The following is a 17,502-nucleotide window of genomic DNA, read 5'->3' on the forward strand; positions in this document are numbered from 1 at the left end:
TAGCAATAATTGAAATAAAGCTTAAAAGACAAGATTCAGACTATGTAGAATCTTACCTTGGCCATATTTGTAATGGGTAAAGGAAATCCCTCTAATGACATTGAGTCTAACTTGAAGGGTAGGACCTATATATCTGAAGCAGAGAAAACTGGCACATTCAAGTCACTTGTTTTATGGCCAGTCATTTTGGAGGCTCTTGACATTTCCACTACAATCTTCTCTCCTTAAAGAAAATAAACCAGTTTAAGTTATATAGTATAATGTTATCTCCCTCTTTGATCTTACTCTGATGCAACAGAACCACACTCCTAAAATCACAAGGCATCAGGAATAATCTCAGCTACCTCAAGTGTGTCAGAAATAACATTTCATTCTTTTCGCTATTTATTTCCACTCCTGTTTGAATGAATTAATTCCAAGTAAATGCTCCATTTCTTCCTCAGGCACTCATCACTCCCCAGCCTGGGTGTGGTAGAGTGAAGAGGATCTACACAACCATCTAATCCAAACTTGTAGAGCGATGTGTACTTTGCGGAGAGCAACTGAGGAACTGGGAATTTCCCAGTGGTCCTACCTGGGCAGCCCGGTGGCTAGCTGAGACCCCTGAGCTGCCGGCTCCACTTCCCTGGGGCCGTGCTTCTTGCCCTGTCTGGAGCCAAGGAGGGCCAGGCCTCCCAAAGTGGCATTTGGGGTGTAGTGACCGGGCCAGGCAGTGCTGAGCCCTCGCCTTGGCAAGAAATCGCTCACAGACCCAACCGGGCAGGGGGGCAGCACATGTCAGGCTCCACGGCAAGGCTAAGGCTAGGGCTTGGATTTGGGAACTGCAGAGCCTTCACCGGCCTGAACTGCGGCCTGAGGGAGCAGGACAGAAGGCGGCGAGAAGCCAGCTGAGCGGCCCCTAGGGCGAGCAGCACCCTGCGCCTCATCCATAAGGCCCGGCCCCTTCCCTCAGCGCATCGCTCCGCACTTTGCGTAAGCCCACGCTTTCCCGTCGCGCTGTCACCTCCCGCCGCCGTCAAAGGGGGCGGGGGGGCGGGAAGTGTGCTACGTAGACTGCTGCCAGAATCGCCGCAGCTCACGCTAGAGGCGTAAGCGGTGGGACTTTGCCCCGGCCCCTCCCCCGGTGCCGGCGCGGAGGGCCAGCGCTTCCGTGCTGCCGCCGCCGCCATGGCTGCCCCGGGGCCGGCCCGGCTCCTCCGGGCTGCTGCCGCTTCCTCCCGCCGCTGGCTCTTCTCCGCCTCGCCGGCAGCCGGGACGAGGCCGGGCTGCGGCAGCACCGCCGCCGCCGTGAGGGCAGCCCGGCTGTTCAGCCTCTCTGCCCGGGCGGTGCTCAGGTAAGAGGGTCGGAGCCCTGAGGCGCAGGGCGGGCTCCTCGCGGCGGTGGCCACCTTTGCGCCGCGGCAGCGCCGGGCCGTGCCGGGCCGCTTGTCCGGGCCTCGGCGCTGAGGGCGCCCGGGGCCAGCGGCCGGCTGTTGCACGGGCCGCCCGGCGCTGCGTGACCTTCCCCGGTCGCTGGGCGCGCCGCGGCCTGCGGTGCCCCGCTGTCCGGTCCGGTCGGGGCTGGTGCCGGCCTCCTCCTCGGCCCCTCACGGCCGCGCTTCGCCCCGACTGTGGCCATCCCGGCTGCGGCTGCCGTGGCGGTGGCAGTGAAGCGCCCTGCAGGGGGTACCTTCCACCAGCCGCCCCGCGGGCTGTCGGGTGGGGCGAGCTGTGTACCGCGGGGCCGGGCCGGGGCTGTTTGCTGGAGCTGCCTGCGGCCGGCCCGGGTTGGGCACCGCACCGACCCTGCGGCGAGGTTAAGTCGCAGGGCCTCTGTCATCTGGCTCTCTGTCGAAAGAGCTTATAATGTTATGGAAAGCTAAACTAGGGCTTCTGATATTCAAAGTCGTTTTGTGGAAGCTTGTCCCGTTATCAGTGTTGATTTTTTATGCGGTGCAGCGCTTGCCTTTTTTTTTTTTTTTTCTTTGTGAAAGTCTGGCTAGGCTTGTGGTAGAACTACAGCACATACCAGAGAAAGCCCAATACTGAAGGTCTGAAGATCTCTTCTGCCTTTGGTATAGTTTTTCTTTACTGAAAAGCCCTTGTGCATCTAAGTGTGCAGACCCCCTCCTCTCCTCACCAGTATCTGAGTAGGCGTTTCAATAAGCCTTACATCTGTAGATGTTCCACAGCCCACAACTGTAGATTTGCAACTTACCACGTGTAGTCAAAGACTGTGTTTATGGATGGCCTTCTGGCTTGTGGCTTGTATATTCAAAGATAGGTCAGAGCCTACAGTTAACTTTCAGTATTTAAAATACAGAAGTTTTAAAAGTCCGATTTCCTTGTTTGCCAGATTCAGCTGCAAGACCCACAGTCACCTGCTCTGCATTAGGGGTGTAGTCTAGCCTCTTTTCAGAGGGTTGGGTAGTGCCCTTGCCATCAAAGCGGTTTCAGTAGTTTGCTTTTAAACTCGCCTGTAGGTGCTCTTTTACTTTGTTCCAGCAGATACTTTTAAAATGGAGACAAACTAACTTTTTAATGTAGGACTCCTATATGATGTGGGTAAGTTGCTTGTTTAGATCTCTTCTCTGAGTGACCATGCTGAGTGTTGTAACAGTAAGTCTCCACTGAGTGAGTGCCCCGACAATCAGTTACTTTGAGGTACCTGATTTGCAGTTTTTAATTCAAAAACTCAAATGGTCTTTGTAAAGTATTACCAAGTTTTTAAAAGTTATTAAAATTATTGAACAGGATAAATGGTAGAAAGAAGAATACTAAAAAGGGAAAACATTTTCTTACCTAATAGTAGTGTAAGACCTGTAATCCCTCAGGTCTTTCACAAACTGTATATGGCTGGAATTTATTCACGTTCATTGAGCAAGCATACCAACAAAACCGTTCATGCAAGCAAGTATTTCAAAGGTAGTGTTTGTATACTCCATGTTATATGGAGTATTTAAGGAGTTATTAGGCCACACCTCAAATACTGTGTGCGGTTTTGGGCCCCTCACTACAAGAAAGACCTTGAGGTGCTGGAGCGTGTCCAGAGAAGGGCAACGAAGCTGGTGAAGGGTCTGGAGAACAGGTCTGATGAGGAGCAGCTGAGGGAACTGGGGTTGTTTCGCCTGAAGAAGAGGAGGCTGAGGGGAGACCTGATCGCTCTCTACAACTACCTGAAAGGAGGTTGTAGTGAGGTGGGGGTCGATCTCTTCTCCCAAGTAACAAGCGATAGGACAAGAGGAAATGGCCTCAAGTTGTGCCAGGGGAGGTTTAGATTGGACATTAGGAAAAATTTCTTCAATGAAAGGGTTGTCAAACATTGGAACAGGCTGCCCAGGGAAGTGGTTGAGTCACCATCCCTGGAGGTGTTTCAAAAAACATGTAGATGTGGCCCTTGGGGACATGGTTTAGCGGGCATGGCGGTATTAGGTCAATGGTTAGATTTGATGATCTTAGAGGTCTGTTCCAACCTAATGATTCTATTACCTGTCTGAGTGAGTCCTGAGAAAAAGAAAACCTTTGTTTCTTTTGTATAGTGTTGTTTTCTCCATTTATGTGTAAGTTATGCCATTTCTGGATGTCATACTATTTGAGACCCAGTTCCTGAACTTATGTAGTCAGTCAGTGTTATTCCAGTAAAAGATACATCATTGTTTGTGTATGTAAAATTAGCTGTATTTGTCTAGAGGATGAAGGCCTAGCTATATAAAATCATCAGCTGAGGTGATTCTTCAGAGGCTCCGAAGGGTTTCAGCAAAGCATCAGGCGTTATGCCTTCCTTTCCATTTCATTCTCTCTTGTGCTCCATTTTTATCTGTTATCCTTCCTTTTCATTTCATGGCGAACAGGAGTGATCTTGGAATTCTTTCATACTGGTTTAGATAGCTGTACAATATTTTTGGTCCACCACATAATTACTCCATGTTTTAAAGATTAGTTCAGATCTGTAACTTCGGTATTTTAATTGAAGCCTGTGTAATAGTTTTATCCATTAAACTCTTCAGGCAATTAAGTAGGGCTGTTAGATCTCTTATTAAATGGTAAATCTGGAAATAAGAGAGTTGGTCTTGCCATGTGCAACACCAGGCCACAGTCATTATGGTTTTTTTGGAGGAATGTAAGAGTTGATTCTTAACTTGGGTGTAATAGCTGAAGGTTCAAAACGATACTTCTTTTAAGGGAGAAGAGGTAGCTGTAAGGATTCTTGCAGTACTTACTCTTTTTTTTTTTTTTTTGCATAGGAGGGTCAATGAACAGCACTTACTGTTTTCTGTGCATTTGCAGTAAGCTTAATTTACGGTATCCTAGAGAAGCTTGATAAGAAAGCTGATAGTACTGTGGCAACCATATGAAGAAATTAAATGTATTTTACATCTCATGAAAAGGGTTCATCTGAGCATGAATTGGGGTATTTATACTTTATGCAGATTACCCAAAATATGTTTTGTTCTTCCTGATAATCCTGAGGCTATTTATACTTGTGTAGACCTGGCACGTGTTTCATGTTAATTGCCTGTGACTAGTTCACAGTATGGTGGTATTTGGTTGTGGTTTTCTCTTCATGCAAACAATGTCTGAGTAGACAAAAGCTGTCTCACTTGAAATTTGTAAAGCCTAAATACTGCTTCATGCAGGTGTGATTTTTTTTTTTTAATTACAGCTCTGCAGAGTGTGTGTTTTCAACGTCTGACTGGTCTGGGTATTATGTACACACACTTCTGAAAGTATTTTCACCACTCGGGCTCATGTACAATAAAGCCTCAGTGATCTTTTTTAAATTAAACATTTTGGCGATGTGAAGAGTGGTAAAGATGGCAATAGCAGAAAAACATCTGACTGAAAGACTTAAGGAGGCTATCTTTAACTTTATTTCAAATGAATAAATCTTAGTTTCAGTTATCACCTGGGGTGGATTAGGTCTTGTAGAAAAGATTAATTACTGAAGTGATCTCTAACAAAGTCAGGGCCTTGGTGCTGGTACTTTGGTTTGTCCCCTTGCTGCATGCCGCACCAGTTAGGCACGCACAGACACAGTGCAGTTCCACAACTGGCTGAAGCCAATGTAAGATTGTTACTACTGGAAAGAGGATCCCACTCCCACTTTCTCATTTTTGTTGTGGGCAGTGGCACTTGTGTCAGTTTTGGTTGATGATTCAGCTGGTACTACTTTGTTTTTGTGGTTGACTTTCAACCAGATTAGCAAAATGAGTTGACTCATGGTAATAAAGGTGTGAGGATGACGGCAGGGCCATTTGGAGTGGGGATCACCCAAACCCACATTTTTATATTAGAAGGAGATCGGTTTAAGCTGATGATGATGCTTAGGTTGTGTTATTGTATCATAAAGTTGCAGTAACACACTTGTATTAAACTGACGCAAATTTCATACAAAGGGCTGATCTGTGTACCACACCTGACATTCACACGGCCATTGACCTGCGAAGGTGGGGCTTCAGCCAGTTTTGTTTCCAGACCCAGTTTACTGCATGACAGTGAGAGCTGGACATAGCAGGCACAAAGGACAGAGGGCAGGACTGTTCTTGTGACACCAGATTAAAGTGTGATCACAAGTGAAGACAGTGTCAGGGGTGCTTTGAAAACCGGGAAGGAGCTGATTTGTCTTGCCATTTGGTCCGTGTTACTTGTGATTGCCTCATCCTATAATAGAGGAAAGGGTATGTTTTGGATATTGAACAAATATTTAATACTTGCCATGTCAATACCTTGGGCAGAGGGTGCCCATAGATGCAAATACATCTTGCGTTGTGTCTCCTGTCGGCATTGTGTTTGTCGCGTTTGCAGAAATATTTCAGTAAATGAGTGTATTTGGTGAGCTCTGGTTTTGAAGCACTTTAAAATTCCACCGTTAGTGGTTTACTTTGGCTGTCGGAATGTGAATCTGTATCTTTCCAGATGCAATCTAAACGCATCAAGTCTTAAACTGCCAGTGGAGGTGGTGGATTTTGTACTAGTCTGTCTAAGAAGTGGGTGCTTGTTTCCTTGGTTGTGCTGTGGGAGGTGTTAGCACAGCAGAGGAGCAAAACCAAGAGCAGAGTGATAACTTAAAACCCCATAAAACGATTTGCTGGAGGTGGTCCTTTGGTGTCACAGGTGACTGGGGAACATTAATTATATTTTGTAAAGATATGTCTTTAAGGTTTCTGAATTTTACTGTAGTGCATGCTTCAGTTGCATTCCACAGATCAGCAAGGGCAATCCTTCATTACAGATTATAGTTTTGAAATGAATGCATAGTTAATATTAGCTTGTGGCTGCCTTCTAGAGAATGGACTGAGGGATGATCAGACAAGAATTGAACATGACATCATAGTGAATCACGGCGTGTACTGCTGCCAACTGAGCTTACAGTTGTGGCAAGTGTATTAAGTGTAGAGCAACAACATTTGTTTTTCAAAACAAGCTAGGACTCGGATTGCTAAAAACGTATTTTCTTTTACAGCCAGTTTCAAAAATACTCTGTTCACTGGTGTTACAGTATGGCCACTTTCAAATTTTTGCTTTAATATTCAGCTCTACAGATTAGAGTTTTCCAGGGGTGACTTGATTTTTCAAGCTTGTATGCTTTCCATATGATAGATCCTTCAAGGCCTACATTAAGATTAAAGGTAATATTAAGCGTGCTGTTCTTAAACATGGATTTCACATTGAAACATAGATTTTTGCATTAGCTTTCAGTTGTTCTATTTCTATCTGTTATCTCTTGGCAGGTTTCTTCACTGTCCATCCAACAAGTTTTTCTTGTTTTGCTCGCTTACTATGGGAAAGAAAATAATCTGTTTAAAAACAAACAAACTGTGTTTTATTTGTTAGTATATTAAAAACTTTCCATTAATTTCCTTGTGAAATAACATAATATGGACCACAAAAAACCTAATTTTTTTCCATATTGAAAATGTTAGTCTTAAGAAATTTTTGTGCAGACTGCAAGAGAATTCTTTCTTAAATAAACATAATTGTGTTTTCCTGCTTTGCTTTTCAGACAAAACCTTTCTTTGAAGCCAATGTCAAAACTTTGAACTTCACTAGAATTAATGTTTACAAGGTGAAATCATAAGAGAATCTATCCTCAAAAAAAGCAGAATGCTTTTGAAGTATTTCTGTTTTGGGGAGGAGAGGAAAATTAAATTTTGGAACTAATAAAGTAAAATGTCTTAAACTCTAAGCAGAAATGGAGAAATTGTAAGATTTGTCATAAATGATAATGATGAGAGAACAATTAAAATTTCATAAATCCAAAGCAAGAGTCTGCAGAAAGATGTGTAGAGCATTTAGAATAAGTTCTTTTATGTGATAAAAATACAGATATTGTGCCAAAAATAAAATAGCTCTGACCCTCTTCAATGAAAGGCAAAACATCAGGATTCTGTGTAGCTTCTAGTGGCAAAACACAAATGAAGATTTTTTTTTTTTTTTTTTCCTTATTTGTCATGACCTTTGCTCAGTGTACAACAGTAGATGTCTGTAGCTGTTACAGCTTTTAAAAGTCAGTAACTTAGGTTTCTGTGCTCTTAGAGTTGATAGTGATTACTGGTTTAGTAGTATTCAATCAATTTGAAAGATTTAAAAAATTTTAGAATTCTTCCTTTAATTCTGTTACATACTTTTCTTTTTCAGCTCAGAAGATAAAATAACTGTTCATTTCATAAATCGTGATGGTGACAAACTAACAGCCAAAGGAAAGCCTGGGGATTCGCTGCTGGATGTTGTTGTTGATAATAATCTGGACATAGATGGTTTTGGTAAGTAGATTCGCTGAATACTGTATTCAGTGTCTAGAAATTATGTTCTGTTACTAGTTTATTCATAAATATTTATAGACTCATAGAATCATTTAGGTTGGAAAACACCCTTAAGATCATGTTAATGAATATTTATGTATGAATTTGTTTGTAAAACCTAGCTGTACTTTATCTGGATTTTTCCCCATTTTTTTGTTTTCTGCAGATGCATAGAATATTTTGGGTCAAGTTCTAAAAAAAATGTTTGGGGTGAGCCTTGCTTCAATGTTGAAGGAGGGGAATGTGGACAGAGTGCTGTCAAAGTGGAATCTGAAAGACTTTTCTGAGCTGAAAGGTTCTGGAGGCAACACAAAACTAGTGTATTTCTAACAGTGTCTGGTTACTTCTGTATTGCCATACTGTCTCAGTTTATTATCAGGCTTTTTGTAGCACAAATTGCTGTAGTATTTGAATGCTTGAGAAACAACCAAACAACAAAGACACAACTAAATTTGTGCCAGTTATTAGGGAAGAGCAAAAAGTTTAATTCTTATTAAAGGACTGGGGTAAAGGAGACCAATGCCCTGGTGAAATTCTAACCTGGTACAAGTTCTGTTTAAAATCAAAATAGGGAGAAGTTATAACACCTCCCTGTTCTTTAAACTTCTGCACTTCCATAGTTAATTCAATTGAAGTTGTAGGATTCTGCCCATGGAAAGCAGTGGTATTTGGTAACAGCAATTAAATACCTCAGGACAGGTATTTATATGAGCAGGAGCTTGAGAATTAATAGTACAAACCAGAGCAGGAAGCGGCAGTACAATTTGCATGAGTGCAGGCATAGCATGAAGCAATTAAGCAGGCTAGTGTAGCACAGTTTGAAATCTGAGGTGTGTTTTATTTAAGTGCAAATAAATTTCACTGCTAGTAATAAAATCTTTGATAAGATTTTAAATCTCAGACTTATGTCTGAGACAACTCTCATGTCTAGAGTTGCATACATCTGGGGAAGAAGAATTGTCTCTTAAAAATCTGTAATGCGTTGGGATAAATAGCTTTACGTACCACTTATTAATTGTGTCATATAGGCTTATGGCTAGTCTGCTTGTATGCTACAGTAAATATTCTCTCAGTTTGTGTAAATATCAGCCATGGTAAAACGTTGGGATAAAGTGGGGAAAAAAAATGTGCTGTCAATAAACAGAAGCCAAACTAAAAATTGGAGATAACGTTTCTTTAATTATGACATTTGCTAGTCCCATTTCAGTAATCGTTTGATAGAGAAACATCATGCTAGGGCAGAGAAATAAGGCAATATAAACCATGTAAAAATGTATGATCTGTGTTTAGAAAAAATGTAAAATGTAAATTACCTACTTCTGTCGCTAGGGGGCATCTCATGTGCAGTAATAATAACAAATATCTTTGTATAAAGACTTACAAAACTGTTGAATGATTCAGCCGCGCTCAGTTTGTTTGCAGCTGCTAGCTTGACAGCTGCAGAAGGACCTTTCACTGTTCAGATAGACTAGTTGGTGTTCTTACTTTTTTTCCCCCCACTTCTCCCCTCACCTCCCCTAACATTAAAATGTTTAAACTGCTGATATGACAAATTTTACATTATTTGTCACTTGATTTAAACTCTGTTTTTTCACTTGCATTTGTACATACGTGAAGACGTGGTGTATTTTAAAAATGAAATCTTCTAGTACAGTGTCGTGCCCGCTTTGAATATGTACCGTGGATGCCATTACCATGTGTAACAGCACGGTGCTTTCTGCACAGTTCTTGTGGTCTGATGATGAATCCCGCTGTTCCTTTTCATAGCAGTGGTCATACAGGCAGCCTTGCTTCCCTTTGTTTCTGTATAAATACAAAGGTGATGTGGTCACAATACTCTTGGTTCTGCCTTCCCTGGAAATGAGTAAATGAAACCTGGCTAATGTGTTACCTGCTTCTCTCTTATCCTTTCCGATCAGAGGTGGGGGCTTGTGTGCCCCAGCCCCAATCTCCAAGCAAGCATGAAGAGTTCAGCTTCCTCCTCCTCCTGAAGCTGCATGTTTCTTTTTCAACTAAGTGGAGAACTCTGTGCCAGCCCTATACGGTGGCAGAGACAAATTTGTTAGTGTTCAAACTTTTGCTGTCCTGTGATGACCTAACTGCTTTAGCAGGTAGAAGTAGTTGATGCTTGTTCTGTTCAACTGTAGCAAATCATTAGATCCTTGGCTCAGGCTGGATTGCCTGGGAATACATGTAGGCCTCTTTAACACAGAGAAAACCTTCTCTAGCCTGACCACCTTTGTTGCTGCAAATCAGTGCTCTGTTGGTTGAGAAGAAATACCAAGTATAAAATCCCTCATTCCTGTACTTCTGGGAAATTTTTTGCATAGCAGGTGTCTTCTGTTGGACTTCTTGAGGTAACCTTCTTAAAACTGTGGAAAGAGCCCTCCCTATAGAAGGAAAGACCTTGGAAGTAAATTAAGTAGTGTAGATTGACAGTGTTGTCTGCTTTTGCATTCTTATAGTAGAAAACTTCTCTCTCTTTAAATGGTAGAAGACGAATCAGTTAAGTACTTTAACTACAGCATTCAAGTAAATCTTAACGTTGTAGGAACTGTAGACATACTATTGACAATTGAATGCAGAATAGTTATATGAATGTGGGAATATAAGTTAATTTCATATATTAATTTTACTAATCAACAGCAATACTTCTTGTATGAGACAAACGCTTATGAAGGATTTCTTCTGAAATTTTGTATTTCTGCTGCAATTTGAAACTTGGATTTTCTGTTATCTTTTTTTTTTCTTTAGGTGCATGTGAAGGAACGCTAGCCTGTTCAACTTGTCATTTAATCTTTGAAGACCATATATTTGAGAAACTAGATGCAATTACTGATGAAGAGATGGACATGCTGGACCTGGCATATGGCCTCACAGAAACGTAAGGCAACATAACACTTCACTACATCAAAGAGTGGAAAGAAGAGTTTGCAGATGGGGCGGTCCAGTATTCTTAGAATGCTTTAACCAGCTTTTAAGGAATATCTGGATTCTGCTACACAAATGGGACTGCCAAGTTTAAATATGGTTTATCTGAATTCATATTGAAAAGATGTCAGTATTGTTTTTGTAACTGAAGAGTGGCAACTGCCAGTACTTGCTCTTCAGAGGTGTTTGATGCGGAAGTGTCAGATACTGAAGTGTGACTAAAAACCCAGTTCCTTCAACAAAAACTTTGCTCCTACTGTCATATGTGTGAATTTTCTTGTTCTTGTTTCCCTTTCCTTCCCTTCTGTTTTCTGTCTCCGTTAGTCTGTAGCTAGTTAATGTATTTTATGAATGTGTTTATGTTAGTATTTTAGTTTTGGTCAGATTTTCTTTTCACAGAGTCACTGAAGGGTTGAGGTTGGAGGGGACCTCTAAAGGTCATCTGGTCCAACCCCCTGCTCAAGCAGGGCCATCCTGAGCTGATGCCCAGGACCATGTCCAGATGGCTTTTGAATATCTCCAAGGATGGAGACTCCACAACCTCTCTGGTATTTATGTACATTGATAAGATCCTCCCCCCAAGCCTTCTCTAGGATAAACAGTGTCCCATGTGGCAGTGTCCCCGCTTGTCGTGCTTAGACTCGTGTCAGAGTGCTCTTGGTGCACACAAGCCAGATTCCCTTTTGGGTGAAACTAATTGGTGATGGGGATTTCGGTGCCTAGGGTTAGACTAGTGGTAGTCTAAAGTAACCATCTGTGCCACATCTCCCCCACCATCACACGCCTTCTAATTAGGGCGTCATGTCCTCATTACAGACCCGCTCCTAGTGTGCTGCACTACTCACTGGTGTACACATGGCCTGTATCACAGAACGTACCCACATGAACAGTAGGCAGCTATGCCTTACACGGTTTCATAAGCCCTTTCCTTCATGCTTCTGCTTATTGAAGTTTTTGAGAATCATTCCGATGACGTTAGAAGGCTTTATACCTAGCCTGTATAGCGTAGGGTTTTTTAAGAAGTACTCTGAATTAACTCACTTATCTCCTTACAGCAGTAATGGGAATCCTGTACAAATTGTTTTTACATGAAAGTACACTTTTTCTCACTTTAGCAAAATCTTAACTTTTCTGGGAGGTTGTAAAGGCAAAGAAGTCAAGCTATGAGAAGCTTGTTTCAGCTTCTTTTGTTTTATCCTTTTTCCTGTCTCCTAAAAAACATTTTCAATTTTGAAAAAATCATAACCTATTAAGTGTGAATTTTCTTCACTTTTACCATCTACCATAATTCTCCGAAGAGTAACTTTTAGGTTCTGGGCCAAACCAGTTCCTAAATAGCTCTGGAGGCCAATGATCTAATAAACCCCTTTTTTCTTTGGCTATTAAAGGTTTAAGCAAGGAGTTTTTACTGAAGAATTGCAAAATAGTAGAAAGCCAGAGCTCTCTGTTTAAATATTTCTTATTTTCTCTCAAAGTTCGTTAGACCAAATTAAGTTTTAGACCCTCTAAAGACGCTTGTTACTTTCCTAAAACCATGTGTTCTTCCTATGGCCGGGGATCTTTCATATATGTGGGAGGACGACTTTTCTGCAAGACAGAGCTTTAAGTGACTAATATTTGCTATAAGTTACCTGATCTCCTGTGCTGATATAAACTTGTGTGATGGAGATGTCTACTGTCCTCTGTCATAAGTATAATGATAAAGCTTTTTCTTGTCAGTGACTGTCTGTCTATATGTGGGAAAGTTTCAGCTAGCAGCTGCCATGAAAGCTCGTGTTTCTTAAAATGAGGGACTAATTAGAAAGGTTAAAACAAAATTGTTTTGATTGTCTGCAGAACAGTAGAGATTATTAAAAGTAGTAAGATAGGGGGGATACAAACCCTGGCAAGTTAAATGTTTAAAAAGAATACCGAAGGAAAAAATGAGCTGAGAAACGGCTTGCTAAAAAGTAGAAAAATATTTTTGTTTCTGACCTGTCAGAATCGGGAAACTTGTCTGCATGTAGAGCCAGTGGGTGATGCAGAAGGTGCACTTCAAATACAAAAAGAGAACATAAAAGCAAAGTTTATTTTGCATTGTTGTCTCTAGAGGTGTTACGGGATGTCCATGCACTGGAAGGTTTCGTTGCAGAGGGGTTCCTGGAGTATCTGTCTCAAACTGACGTGTCCATAGAAGTAGTATTACAGCAAACAAGTAAAATGAGTAGCAACAAGTGGTAATGACTAGGTAGCATTCACCCAGGAATTCAGTTCTACAGGAATTCAATATGACACTTCTGAACTGCTGTCTGTAAGGCTTAATTAGTTGGTTTAAAACTGCTTCCACATCAAAGGAATGGAAGGTGGCAACCCAGCTCTTAAAATGAGATCATTGGAACTGGAGAACAGTGTGGCTGATTCCGTGTTGGACACAATCATGTGTCTATGGGCTGTTGCTTTTTTACAGTTTCTATTACATAATGGTAAGGAAAGAATTCAGCAGAGCTTTTGCAGAGGGAGGTAACAGAGTTCCTCAGATGAGTCACTGAGCCTGAAGAAAGATTTTTCAGTTCGTGTAGTTTGCTTAGGTCCAGAAATCTATTAAGCTGTGCATTGCAATGGGGTAAGAGTGAAGGCCCTGTGGAGGATGAGTAACCAGTTACGGTAGAAGTATTTGGCTGTCCGGTGAGAGTATGGGATCAACAGTGTGATCTAAAAGTGCTCGGCACTAGGTTTTATGTAGCGAGCGTGTTTGTGACAGACTTGGGAAAAGAAAATGAGGAGTAAGGTTTGTGTGTTGTGGTACGTTGTTCAGCGGGGTAAAATCGAAAGCCGTCAGTGAAGACATGTGCCAGTCTCGTGCCATGGAGTGACCGGAAATGAAGTTTGGTGTTAAAAGGTGCAGATAAACGCACGTGGAGGGGTGGGTAGAACACCGGTAACTTTGCTTATCTGAAATGGGCTGTCAGCTAAGTAGTGCATTTCCAGAATGTCAGCTTAAGGTTTGGTATAAATAAATTAAAAAAGATAAAACAAACAAACAAAAACCCAAACAGAAAAAAACCCACAAACCAAAAGCACAAAACAAAACCCTCAAAAAGGTAAATGGAACATTGGCAATATTAGGCAGGAACAGATAGAAAACCAGAAAAAAACATTACATGACAAAATGGGAATTCACCATGTCATTAAACTTGTGCAACTCTGACTTCCTGTTTTGGATTTTCTTTTTTTTTTTTTTTTTTTTTTTAGTAGTAGAATGAGAGGAAATAAAGGGAAGCCCTATAGAAGGGATTAAAGGGGGAATGGCTTTCATGCAGGGATTGACTAAATCATTGTTTTGGGGGATCCAAGCTTCTTCAGCTTTAAGGGGTGGGGGAATCTGGTTAAATATCTATAAAATTGCAAATACTGTGTAAGAATTTGAATAGGAGAAAGTAGTTTGTTTCTCAGGGTGTTATTTAGTGTTGCTAGTGTTTTGTGCCTGCTGTTTTGAGCAGGCTCGAAACAAAGGGCAGCGTTATTTCACGTGAAGTGAATCCCTTGCCACGCTACAGAGTATGTACACTTTGGTCCTCAGTGAGGAACAGACACTTCAGTAAAATTAAGCCTTACAGGCAATGCTACATATAAATACCAGAAATCACATCTCTCCAATAGATTTAATTTCTAAAGCTGTTCTTAGGAATGTATATTCATGAGATTAAATCTTCTGGTTATGTATGTATTTATAAATACATTCCAGTAATTTGAAGTTGATGTATACAGTCATTTACGTAGAAGTACTACTTTCGGGTATAGTGCTGAATTGGGAGCTTTAACAACAGTTGATCACTACATGCTTGAAAGAGTTCTGTATATATATTAGTGTAGTACCGGTTTTTATAATATCTCTGTCTACGTTCCTATACTGATTAAACTATTCAACTGGTGCCACAGAACATTGACTGTCCTTGCTACTGTTTAAGTATTCTATACTTAAATACCAAGGCATGGACACTGAATTAAAGATATCTCAGCAATAGAAGTGGCTTGTGATGTCTGTACTATTTTGTTGTGGTATTAAATCTTTTGTTTTTAATTGCTCACATACAACACTTTTTTCATGCTGAATGATAGGTAGAAAAACGAAGGACTGCATCTCTCGGGTGCCATGAGTATTTTATCCTTCCTCTTCCTGTGTTTCCTGTCTTTCCACTCTTGCCTTTCTGGCTTAATGACCCAATCTTGAGTTGTTTAATCTGAAAACATTGGGCCCTGGGTGGGTTAGGCTACGCTTTTTCTGAGGCTTTCGTTCAGATTCATTGCCTTCATCTCTGCAGAGATGCCACCTGTCCCTTGGGAGATCGTGTCATTCGCTGCACTTGACTAACTGTTAGTGACCCATTGAAAGTGGAAGGGTCACCCTTGTTATGTGTTGTCTCAGCAAGGAGGAGTTACTCAGTGTGCAGCTTTCCAATGTACTGAACTCTGTTACTTAACGTAAATCACAACTATCACCACGATTATTGCCACGTATATCTTTGCTTTGATGCACACCGTTCACTGCTGGTCTTGAGTAAGACCATGCACAAGACTGGCTGTTTCTAGATCATAATGTGTTTGGGATGGCTGAACGTTGGAGGCGTAAGGGGGTACGTGCTTTTAGATACTTGATTGGCTAGTACTAACGGCGTCTTTTTTCCCCCTACAGATCCCGTTTGGGCTGCCAAATCTGCTTGAAGAAATCGATGGATGATATGACTGTTCGAGTACCAGAAGCTGTTGCTGATGCTAGACAATCAGTAGATATGAGTAAAAACTCCTAAAAGAAAATATCTTGGGGGTTTTAAAGAAGCTTAATTATTTTTATAACTTATTTTTAAATGTGTAATTAAATATGGAAACTTACATAATGGTGAGTTATTTTATATGACTATCAATATTAGATTAATGCTATTTTAATTTTCTTTAAAGAACCTCCTATATTTTTACGCTTAAAATGCAATAATAATTCTTATAAGTGATCATTGGATTATAAACATTAGCAAGTGTATTACAGGTTTCATATGACATTGTTCTGCCAAAACCTTTAATGACGTTTGAAGACTGGATCACTTCTACAAGACTGCTCCTAAAAACCCCGGGGCGTTCTGGGTTTCAGACCAGGATGTGTAAGGGAACAAGACTTGTAAGACTGCATGTGATCTATTTAAAGTGTTGTCATTAAAGTTGGTATGCTCAGAGCTAATTCTCAGTAAACGTGATACTTCCTCAGCAAACAGTGGATTTTCAGGGTAGGGATTTTCCAAACATTGGAATCTTAATGAGATGCGGCAAATTTTGTCTTGCAAAAATACTGTTAAACCATATAATCTAGGGGCCCGTACAGAATGTTGGCACCTGCATCTTGATTGCTGCAGTGCATCTCTGTTGCCCAAATCAGAATTCAATAAACCTCAACTGTATTTACGTTTGACTGCACCACAAATACGGGGGTGCACGTGGCTTGGAAGAGTAAAGCCTTGGAGCTGCGTGATGGGAGAGCGTAACCGCTGGAGGGAGCTGTAAATTCAGTGTCGCTGTTCTCTGAAGATGGCCGAGTTGGGATTGAAGAGGGCAACGCTGGTCGGCAGAGGACTTGTCCTGAAATCTTTATGCCTGCTTCAGGAGGCGGTCTGATGTTAGCTAGGGCATTCCGCTTACAGAGAGTCCTGGGTTCTGGGCCTTGCTCTCAGATCACTTCAGTAGTGGTTGATGTGGAATGGTCAAGTGTATTTATTCCATAAAGACGGAGTAGGTTCCCCGGAAGGGGTAGGGAGACCCCCGTGGTGGGATAGTGTATGAACTGATGGTGAAGAGCTTTCAGCTGGATCTTGTTTTAATCTTTCTAAAGTAGGCCAATATAAAATAATGTCTCTAAGACTATTATTCTCTCCAGTTTTTGTTGCCTAAATGCTTAAATGAAATGGTTGTCACCGATAGAATAGTTGTTACCCTTATAAGGTTATTTTACTATATTGGCCATATTTTTGTATATATAAACCCCATAATTATTTACATTTGAATGATCCTAATGCATTCATTAATGCCTTATTTGAACTGGTGACAATGACATCTGGACATCTTTTCTTGCATTATTATATTTATGGGAGAGGGGGAAAAAAAATACGCTTCTGGTGCCAAATACTGGGATTATTTTGAGCTTCATAAAGAGGGGAAAAAAAAAAAAAGTCCCTCTTTGTTACAAAAAGATATTTTCCAGAACTGTATTGAAAATAGATCTAGTTCAGATTCTTCAGTTTCCTCTCTGAGTTCCTGGTGTGTTCCCTTGGGACTTTCTCCTAAAATAAGATATACTTAATGTGGTCTGCTCAGAACTTAATCGTACAGGGTTTTCAGAATACACTTCCTGTCTCATCTAATTCAAAGTATGACTTCAGAGTTGAAATTTCCTGGCTTTTTGAAAGACAGAGCGAGCAAGGTCAGGGAGAAGAGTGGAAATACATTGAATAAATGTTCTGAAGATACGGTTGTCTTCAACTGCTCTCACTCTAACCATAGTTTAGACGTTACCCTCCCTCAATCAGGCGCTGAGGTAAACCAGTTCTCACTTTGTATTGCCTTTGTCCTGAGTTAATTTATATACACTAATTATTATTAAATCTGGAGGTTTTTTTCCACATGGAACACAGCTCTTTAACTTCCAAGGGAGGGAACTCGGGTCGTAACCTGATGTACTGTGCATTCTTACATTGGAGAGAAATCTGAGGTTTCAGTGTAGCTATGGGTTTTAGGGGTAGATGTTGGTGTTTGTTGGGTTTTGGGGTTT

The 17,502-nt window shown here is 41.3% G+C and overlaps 1 protein-coding gene across 1 annotated transcript; it reads left to right on the forward strand.

The window, feature by feature from the left end:
- The first annotated feature begins 1,167 nt into the window (after positions 1-1,167).
- FDX1 (ferredoxin 1) lies at positions 1,168-17,174 on the forward strand. Its single transcript, XM_086481795.1, has 4 exons — positions 1,168-1,334; positions 7,618-7,742; positions 10,536-10,665; positions 15,385-17,174. Exons 1-4 carry the CDS (start codon positions 1,168-1,170, stop codon positions 15,497-15,499), a joined length of 537 nt encoding a protein of 178 aa, XP_086337921.1. The 3' UTR covers positions 15,500-17,174.
- The last annotated feature ends 328 nt before the right edge of the window (positions 17,175-17,502 follow it).

The sequence above is a fragment of the Leptosomus discolor genome, chromosome 1 (genome assembly GCF_034619465.1).
Source record: "Leptosomus discolor isolate bLepDis1 chromosome 1, bLepDis1.hap2, whole genome shotgun sequence".
In the NCBI taxonomy this organism is placed as follows: Eukaryota; Metazoa; Chordata; class Aves; order Leptosomiformes; family Leptosomidae; genus Leptosomus; species Leptosomus discolor.